A 10,184-nucleotide genomic window follows, 5' to 3' on the forward strand; every position below is an offset into this window, starting at 1 on the left:
CTGAAGAAGGGTCTAGGCCCGAAACGTCAGCCTTCCTGCTCCTCTGATGCTGCTTGGCCTGCTGTGTTCATCCAGCTCTACACCTGTTATCTCAGTGTTGTCTATTAACCTCTTAAAACCCTCATCAAAATGCCAAAGTAAGACAATAATACTCTAACAAATTGCTAATATTTCCTTCAGACTGATAGCTTAGGTCAAATAATTGATTGTAATAACTAGAAGTACATCATCAAAAATAATCCAGTGCACTGCAGCAGCTTAAATAGCTGTCGGTTTGTACACAGACATGGAAATTGTTATCGGCAGTCTGCACAATGAAGCCATAGGACACTTGAGAATCCAGATGTCAGATATTTTTCCTGTTCATTAAGATCTTTATTAAAAAGCAGGAAGCAGTTACAACTATTTGAAATTATTTCTGATATGAATAACTGATTGTCATGGTATTGGCTGCACTTTGGTAATGCATTCACGTGTATCAAACAGCCTCCACTTGAAAGTCAATTTTCAGTTTCTTCAGTCCAGTTCTTATAAATCTTGTTCAAGTCTCAACCCTATTTCTGACACATTCAACTTCAGCTTTTTATGGAGCTCTTCATCGACTTTTCTTAAATGCATTAATTGTAATTATGAATGCTCAGTTGAGCTATAAAGGTAATTACCTCAGGAGAAGATTCTGAGTTCCAGTTTGATTGACCGTTGAAAATCTATTTAAAAATTAGTGGTCTTTTACGTAGTTTATGAATACTAGTGTGTTTATCACTATAAGCTTTCAAAATATTTCATGAATGTAAGATTTTTCACCAAACATGTATGAGGAAGCTGTATTTGACAAATAGAAGATCAGCCAAAATTCCAAAGAACCAAGGAGTGCCTTCGAACCATCCCAGCTTGGAACTGTCCAACCAAGATCTGCTGTCAGCCACACTCTTTCCATCCCTACCTCTCTGGGGTAAAAGCTAGATGTACTGGGGCCTTTTAAACCAAGATAGGTTTGTTAAGTTGGGAAATTTTCTGACTCAGGTTTTTCGACCTGGCAGTAAAAATCTGATCCAATAAGTTATTATCCTGTGAACAAAGATGGGGGTAGGAGTGAAAATTGTCTTGCAGAAAGAAAAATGGAAAGCAAAATTCTCCATAATGAGTGATTCTGGGATATGTTTTTATCCCTGGTTGTGCATGGAAATAATTGGCTCACAGAAGACTATAGAGATACGCTAGCTGTCACCAACTGTCACTAACAGTTACACAAAGATGACTGTTGGACAATTTGCTCAATTTCTGATTATTCTACCAGAAAACTACCCTGATTACATTAGTCACTTTCTTCTGATAATTTCCAAATGTGATCCAGGTTATGTTAGAAAGAGCTGCTGCAACTGATGTGCAAAAGGTAGATTTTTAAAATGGAAACAATCTGGCTGTCAATAAAAATATACTGAATACACTCAGCATCACACAAGTCACCTTCAAATCAATAAACCTCTCCCATCTAGAAGGGCAATGGGAGCAGATATATGGGAAAACCAACACCTGCAAGTTTCCCCCCTTTCCCCCAAGTCACACTCCATCCAGACATGAAACTTCACCATTTCTTCATTGTTGTGTTTCATAATCCTGGGGCTCCATCACCAAAAGCATTGTGGATGACCATACACTATATATGGACTGCAGAGAATCAAGATGGCACCTCAAAATCTTTTCGAAGGCATTAACAAATGGGCAATAAATGTTGGCCTGGTCAAAAATAGCTACATCCTATAAATGAAGTTTAGGAAAGCACTTACCAAATGAGGATTCCCTTTGAGTTTCGGATTAGGCCAAACAGCACCAGCAGACAGATAAGAACGTCAAAAAGTAGCAGGCCAAGATACCCCAACCACCTTGAAAGAAAAAGCACCATTAATAACACAAAACAAAATCCAGAATGATTTTATTCATGTTAGACAGGTTATCTACTACTCTCATAATGCAAACAAATAGCAATGTTACACTAAAATACTTCTGCTTGGCTAGAAATGTGCTCTCTTTCTGAAATCTTCTCCATATGGCATAGTGGAGATCATTAAGCTTATGAGGTACATAATCCCTCAATACAAAACCGAAAGAACTGTGGATGCTGGAAATCAAACACAAAAACAAAAACATAAATTGCTCAAAAAGATCAGGAGGTCTGGCAGCATCTGTGGAGAGAAATCAAAGTTAACGTTTCAGGTCCAGTGACCCTTCCTCAGAACTAAATATTTTATTAAAGGGAAAATAGTTCAGCATAACTCAATCAGTTAGAAAAAATATTTTTGTTGATTGCCTTATTTAAGAAATTTAACATGAAGTACCCTTTAACCATTCAATAATAGTCATGGTTCTTTCACCAATGTTGTCCAATGTAGAAAGTCGCCTGGTTGAGAAAAGTACATTTTTGTTAATTTAGGCTACAATGATCTATCTCCAATGTTATCACATTTGGAACTATAAGAAATTACTAACATTCTGAAAGTTTACAGACAGTACTTCCTGATTGGGACAAAATTGTACTTTTAAAGGAAATTACATGATTTCAATACCAATGGGATTGGTCACCTTGGCAATAGACACATTTTGTCGCAATCAGGAAGATATGGAGGATGCCAACAAATGATAGACAGACATTAATAAATTCAGAAAACGGGCAAGTAATTCGCAAATAAAGATCAACGTGGATAAAGGTGAGTTAGCGCATTTTAGCAGGATGACCATGAAAGTTATTATACCTAAACCGTGCAGGTCGTGGTGACCTAGAGTACAAAGGCTTTTGGTGCATAAAGACACAAATAAGTAAAGTTGCACAAAGTAAGCTTTTTTTTAAAAAAGTACTTCTTTTGAGGAGTAAGGATGTCATGATAAAATCATATGAAACTTTAGTTAGATCACACTTAAAACATTACATGGATTTCTGGTCATTAAATTTCATAAAGGATATAGAGGGGCTGGAGATGGTGTAGAGATGATTGGACAGGATGATACCAGAAACATGTAGCTTTACATACTAGGAAAGGATTGGGATTTTTTTTTGAATTTTTTTTAAGTAGAGTATCTTTTATCTTGCAAAAAGGATGAATTAAGGAAGTGTTTTGGATAGTGGATACAAATGTTTCCTCTTGTGGGGAACAGGAGAACCAGAGGTCACACTGCAACTCAACCTATTAGCGACCGCTAAAAAGATACCTACCATGCTTCCCCCTAACATTTTGTTGTTGCTGCACTGTCAGCAGTTTCAGCCTCAAACTGAATGCGTGCATTGTTGGGATGGAAAGTATAAATTTTTTAGTTTGTGCAAATGTAATTCAGTTCTTAGTTGACATTGATCTGAAATACACATTTGAAGTTCTAAAGAAGCTCACTTTAAGCCATTTTTTTCTTCCCCCAAAGGGTTCCAGTGAAACAGCAGCTTAATTAAGAACCAGCTGTATTGGATCCTCATTAACTGACTCAGCTGGGCCTTTTGTGATTGGAACCTCTCAATGCCAACCGAGTGAAACTTGAGTGCCAGAGTTGAATGTTTCAGGGAGTTAAACAGAGAAAGACAAAGAGGTGTTTAGATGCTTTTGCCTAAACTTTTTCAGCCTCCAGGAAACAAAGCTGATTAACTGGTGAGAATTTGGTAAGTGATTTAGGTTTATCCCATACTCAAGGCTTAAAATAGTATATTCTGAGAGTCTTGCCTGCATTTAGACGAGTCGTAGATTGATGTCATGAACCACAATGTGAAATGAGTGCAGGAAAAGCAGCTGATTGGTAAGTAGGATTAGTAAGGATTTACTGTTTAGCTCTCAAGTCATTTTCTCACTCCTTTTCTTTTAAAAATACCTTGTTAAGTGTAAGGTGTTAAAAAGAATATTACGAGGAAGTGCAATAAGTAGGTGATTTTTCAAGTGCAAAGAGCAGGGATAGTAATGTGATTAACAAATTAAATAAAGTAAGATAAGGATGGTAAGACAGGTGATGCAGCATATGGGAGCTGCTGTACAACAAAACAATCCAGAACAAAAAAATCTGTAATAAGTGTTTGTGGCACAACAAATTTTGGATCAGAGTTGAGGAGATGGAACCGAAGCTATAGAATGTGCCACATCAGGGAAGGGGAACATTATCTAGACACTTTGCTCCAACAGGTGGCCAAACCACTCAGAGTAGGTCATTGACAATTGGTCTGTGATCACAGGCAGGATGGTGCGAGTGCAGGTGAGATACGTATGGGGTCCCAGCGGATAGCATTCTTGGAGCCTTCGGCCCTGCAACTGTGGAAAGCTCGTCCAAATTGTGTGGATGTGAGCAGGGACCACAGAGAAGTTGAGCAAACTGACCATTATTTTTCCAGTTTTGGTGAGGATGGAGGAGGAGAGAGAAAAGAGAGAAGAGAGAGACAGATGGAATGAAAGTATGGAGAAAGGAAATAACAAGGGGAAGATCACAGAGTTCCTACAGTGTGGAAACAGACCATCGAGTCCCTATAACCTCACATATGCCACAGCTAGCCTGCATATCCCTGGACATTATGGGCAATTTAGCATGGACAATACACTTAACCTGCATATCTTTGGACTATGGGAGAAAACCAGAGCACCCGAAGGAAACTTGCACAGACATGGGGAGAATGTGCAATCTCCATACAGACATTCACCTGACAGTGGAATCGAACCCGAGTCCTTGACACTGAGGTAGCAGTGCTAACCACTGAGCCACTGGTGGGAGTAGTCTACAGACCCCCCAAAAGTAGTTATATAACAGAGCAGAGAATTATTCAGCAGATATTGACAGCATGTAAAAATGTATTACATTAATCATGGCTGACATCAATCTTCACGTAGATTGGGAAGACGAAACTGGCAGAGGTAACCACAAGGAAGAACTGAGTTTCCTATAACAATATGTTGTGGATCCAACCATAGATCAGGCTATTTTGATCTGGTAATGTGTAATGTGGCAGGTTTAATAAATCACTAGAGTAAACGATTCCCTAGGAAACATAACATGGTAGAATTTTAGCAGTCAATTTGAGAGTGGGAAACGTTGATGGAAGATAACTGTGCCAAAATGCAATTACAAAGTAATGAGGGCAGAACTAGTTGGAGTGGACTGGGAAATGAGTTTAGTAGCAAAGACAGTTGAGGAACATGGCAAACATTTTAAAAAATTGTTCATGATTCACAACAAAGATATATCTCAGTTAGGAAGAAGGATTCTAGAAGGTTAACCCAACCGTGGTTAACCAAGGAACTCAAGAACAGTATCAATTTGAAACCAATTAAACTTTCACGTTCAATGTTCAATCTTTCAATCCTAAAATCCATTGCATAAGGAACCCCCAGCTTGTCGAGACACTACACATTTCTTACAGAAACTCAGCACCCACAAACCAGTTGAACCAGGAATGTTCCTCGTCACATTGGACATTTTGGCACTCTACACCAGCAAACCCAATGAAGGCGGCATCGCTGCAATAGCCTCAGTCCTCAATACCACCAACTGCCAATTTCCAGACGCCATCCTACAACCCATCTGCTTCATCCTCGACCACACTGTCTTCACCTGCGACAACCAGTTCTTCATCCAGACAGACGGTACAGCCAGGCGAACCAAATTTGCACCCCAATATGCCAACATTTTCATGCACAAGTTCGACCAAGACTTTTTTGCTGCGCAGAACCTCTGACCAATGCTATACACCAGGTACATTGGCAACATTTTCTTCCTTTGGATTCATGATGAGGAATCACTGAAACAACTAGATAGCAATATCAACTAGTTTCATCCTAATCTTCAGATTCAGTCTCATTCTTGGACACATGCATCTCCATCAAGGTCAGAGACCTCAGTAACTCACTCTAACGCAAGCTCACAGAAGCTGCCCTTCTCTCGCTTCCACCCTAAACATATTAAAGGGGCCATTCCCTACAAACAAGCCCTACTCAGATGAGGAGGAACGCGACAGACATCTAGAGGTTTTGAAGGACACCCGGAACTTTTGCAAGGTCATGGAACCTTTGCAAGACATGTCAGATCATTGACATGGATACTACTATCACACGTACATGGAACACCACCCACCATGTACATGGCAGATACTCATGTGACTCGGCCAACACTGTCTATCTCATATGCTGCAGGCAAGGATGCCACGAGGCATGGTACATTGTCAAAATCATGCAGTCGTTATGACAACGAATGAACGGACACTGAGTAACAATCGCCAAACAGGTATGTTCCCTCCCAGTCGAGGAACACTTCAGCAGTCAAGGGCATTCAGACTTGGATCTTCAGGTAAGCGTCCTCCAAGGCGGACTTCAAGATACACAACAACTCAGGATCGCTGAGCGGTGACTGATAGCCAAGTTCCGTACCCATGAAGATCGCCTCAACTGTGATCTTGGTTTATGTCGCGCTACATGTGACCCAACCGCACAGTTCTGTATCTGTAAAATCTTCCTTACTGTCCTGTTTTGACATCATCACCTTGATAAATTATTATGATCTCTCTACCTTAATTAGTTCGTACAGTTCTGGATTACTTATTACTTTGGTTAGACCCTCGGCATGCAACTCTTATACCGATCATGTTTTTCCAGTCACTTAGTTTGTCTCCAGCACCACCTTATTTTTATTTTCTTGTAATTATCTCTCTGCCTCATTTAATCAGATTATAGGTCATCCCTTCGCTGGTTATTCAGCTGTTGACACTTTACTCACTGTCTAACACTCTGGGTCACCTGCAGAGATTTATTATCTGACACTCCACTCACACCAGTTGTACGATCTTTTGATCTTCAGCCCTTGATGTCTCTGTCTATAAACTGTGTTTGTGTGCTCTTCTCTCTCACTGCACCTGAGGAAGGGGCTGCACTCCAAAAGCTTACGAGTTCAAAAAACCTGTTGGGCTATAACCTGGTGTTGTGTGACTTCTGACTTTTCCCACTGCAGTCCAACACCAGCACCTCCACATCACTTTCAAAGTGAAAAGATTAGTAGCAAGTAAGAGGATTGAGAAAGTTGTAAAAACAAAAGATGGCCAAAGAATATAAACATTGAGAGTAAAATAGCAAATAATAGAAGAGCGAGCTTAATTAAATAAAGGATAGTAAATAAAGCTGTATAGATTGGAGAGTTGGGCAGAGAAATGGCAGATGGAGTTCAATCCAGGCAAATGCGAGGTGATGCATTTTGGAAGATCCAATTCAAGAGCGAACTATACAGTAAGTGGAAAAGCCCTGGGGAAAATTGATGCACAGAGAGATCTGGGTGTTCAGGTCCATTGTACCCTGAAGGTGGCAACGCAGGTGGATAGAGTGGACAAGGCAGCATACGGCATGCTTTCATTCATCGGACGGGGCACTGAGTACAAGAGTCGGCAGGTCATGTTACAGTTGTATAGGACTTTGGTTCGACCACATTTGGAGTACTGCGTACAGTTCTGGTCGCCACATTACCAAAAGGATGTGGATGCTTTGGAGAGGGTGCAGAGGAGGTTCACCAGGATGCTGCCAGGTATGGAGGGCACTAGCTATGAAGACAGGTTGAGTAGATTAGGATTATTTACATTAGAAAGATGGAGGTTGAGGGGGGACCTGATTGAGGTCTACAAAGTTATGAGAGAGAGAGACAGGGTGGATAGCAAGAAGCTTTTTCCCCCAGAGTGGGGGACTCAATTACTAGGGGTCATGATTTCAAGGTGAGAGGGGAAAAGTTTAAGGGAGATATGCGTGGAAAGTTCTTTACGCAGAGGGTGGTGGGCGCCTGGAATGCATTGCCAGCGGAGGTGGTAGAGGCAGGCACGACAGCGTCATTTAAGTTGTATCTAGATAGGTACATGAATGGGCAGGGAGCAGAGGGATACAGATCCTTGGAAAATAGGCGACAGGTTTAGATAGAGGATCTGGATCGGCGCAGGCTTGGAGGGCCGAAGGGCCTGTTCCTGTGCTGTAATTTTCTTTGTTCTTTGATAAGAAAGAGAGGGGCCAAAATGAACATATTCTCTAAGGAGCCTAAGAGTGGTGAAGTAACAATGGAGAACCAGAAAATGGCAAAGGTGGTGAATCAATATTTTGCATTCTTCATAGTAGAAGAAATGAACAGCATTCCAAAAGTACTGAACAACTGAGGGACAAAAGTGAGGATGAAACAATAATTATTATGAGCACAAAAAAAAACTAAGGAAACTGAAGCCCAATTATTCCCTAGACCTGATAGGTTTAAAGCAAAATTCATTCATAGATGGGATGTGAGCATCGCTGAATGGGCACGAATTTATTGCCCAGCCTTAGTTGCCATTGAGAAGTCTCCTGGTATATTAAAGGAAGTAGCTACAGAATCAGCAGATGCACTGGTAGTAATCTTCAAAGAATCCTTAGATTCTGGAAATGTCCCACAGAAAATTGCCAATATACACCTTTATATAAAAAGGAAGAAACAGCAAACATAACTATAGGCCAGTTATATTAATACATTTCATTGGGAATGGATGTTGGGCGGCACGGTGGCACAGTGGTTAGCACTGCTGCCTCACAGCACCAGGGACCCGGGTTTGATTCCAGTCTCGGGCAACTGTCTGTGTGGAGTTTGCACATTCTCCCCTTGTCTGCGTGGGTTTCCTCTAGGTGCTCCAGTTTCCTCCCACAGTCCAAAGATGTGCAGTTTAGGTGGATTGGCCATGCTAAATTGTCCGTGGTGTCTAGGGTGGGAAGTACAGAGATAGACTAAAAGGGGGGGTCTGGGTGGGAAGCTCTTCGGACGAGTGGGGTGGATTCAATGGGCCGATTGGCTTGCTTCCACATTGTAAGGATCCTAGGATTCTGTAATAAAACAGCATTTAGAAATATATGATATACTTAAGCACAGTCGTTATGACTGCACAAATGAAAAATCATACCTGACAAAATGTATTAGGATTGTTTGAGGAGGTAACAAACAAGATAAAGGAAAAGCAGAATATCTGGAATTCCAAAGACATTCAATAAGGTACTGTACAGAGGAGAATAAGGGCTCACGGCGTTGGGGTGGTCATTAGCATGTACGATTGTTTTCTATTTGCCAGCTAATCAGAGATAGTAGGAACTGCAGATGCTGGAGAACCTGAGATAACAAGGTGTAGAGCTGGATGAACACAGCAGGCCAAGCAGCATCAGAGGAGCTGGAAGGCTGACGATTCGGGCCTAGACCCTTCTTCAGAAATGGGGGAGGGGAAGGGGGTTCGGAAATAAAAAGGGAGAGAGGGGGAGGCGGATAGAAGATGGATAGAGGAGAAGATAGGTGGAGAGGAGACAGACCGGTCAAAGAGGCGGGGATGGAGCCAGTAAAGGTGAGTGTAGGTGGGGAGGTAGAGAGGAGATAGGTCAGTCCAGGGAGGACGGACAGGTCAAGGGGGCAGGATGAGGTTAGTAGGTAGGAGATGGGGGTGGGGCTTGAGGTGGGAGGAGGCGATAGGTGGGAGGAAGGACAGATTAGGGAGGCGGGGACGAGCTGGGCTGGTTTTGGGAAGCGGTAAGGGGAGCGGAGATTTTGAAGCTTCTGAAGTCCACATCGATACCATTGGGCTGCAGGGTTCCAAAGCAGAATATGAGTTGCTGTTCCTGCAACCTTTGGGTAGCATTGTTGTGGCACTGCAGGAGGCCCAGGATGGACATGTCGTCTGAGGAATGGGAGGGGGAGTTGAAATGGTTCGCGACTGGGAGGTGCAGTTGTTTAGTGCGATCCGAGCATAGGTGTTCTGCAAAGCGGTCCCCAAGCCTCCACTTGGTTTCCCCAATGTAGAGGAGGCCACAACGGGAACACTGGATGCAGTATACCACATTGGCAGATGTGCAGGTGAACATCTGCTTGATGTGGAAAGTCTTCTTGGAGCCTGGGATGGGGGTGAGGGGGGAGGTGTAGCACTTCCTGTGTTTGCAGGGAAAAGTGCCGGGTGAGGTGGGGCTGGAGGGGAGTGTGGAGTGGACAAGGGAGTCACGGAGAGAGTGGTCCCTCCGGAAAGCAGATAAGGGTGGGGAGGGAAAAATGTCTTTGGTGGTGGGGTTGGATTGCAGATGGCAGAAGTGTCGGACGATGATGCGTTGGATCCGGAGGTTGGTGGGGTGGTACATGAGGACGAGGGGGATTCTGTTTTGGTTGTTATTGCGGGGAGGGGGTGTGAGGGATGAGTTGCAGGAAATGCG

General features: G+C 42.5%; 1 protein-coding gene across 5 annotated transcripts in view; it reads right to left on the reverse strand.

Annotated features, from left to right (window-relative positions):
• Positions 1-10,184, reverse strand: part of ttyh3a (tweety family member 3a) — a 237,293-nt gene that overhangs the window by 82,209 nt on the left and 144,900 nt on the right. For all 5 annotated transcript variants that reach the window (XM_048609585.1, XM_048609583.1, XM_048609584.1 and 2 more), the window contains exon 5: positions 1,788-1,883. In XM_048609585.1, the coding sequence (XP_048465542.1) occupies positions 1,788-1,883 (96 nt within the window). The remainder of the gene's footprint in view (positions 1-1,787; positions 1,884-10,184) is intronic.

Source organism: Rhincodon typus, chromosome 21 (assembly GCF_021869965.1).
Source record: "Rhincodon typus isolate 14 chromosome 21, sRhiTyp1.1, whole genome shotgun sequence".
Lineage (NCBI taxonomy): Eukaryota > Metazoa > Chordata > Chondrichthyes > Orectolobiformes > Rhincodontidae > Rhincodon > Rhincodon typus.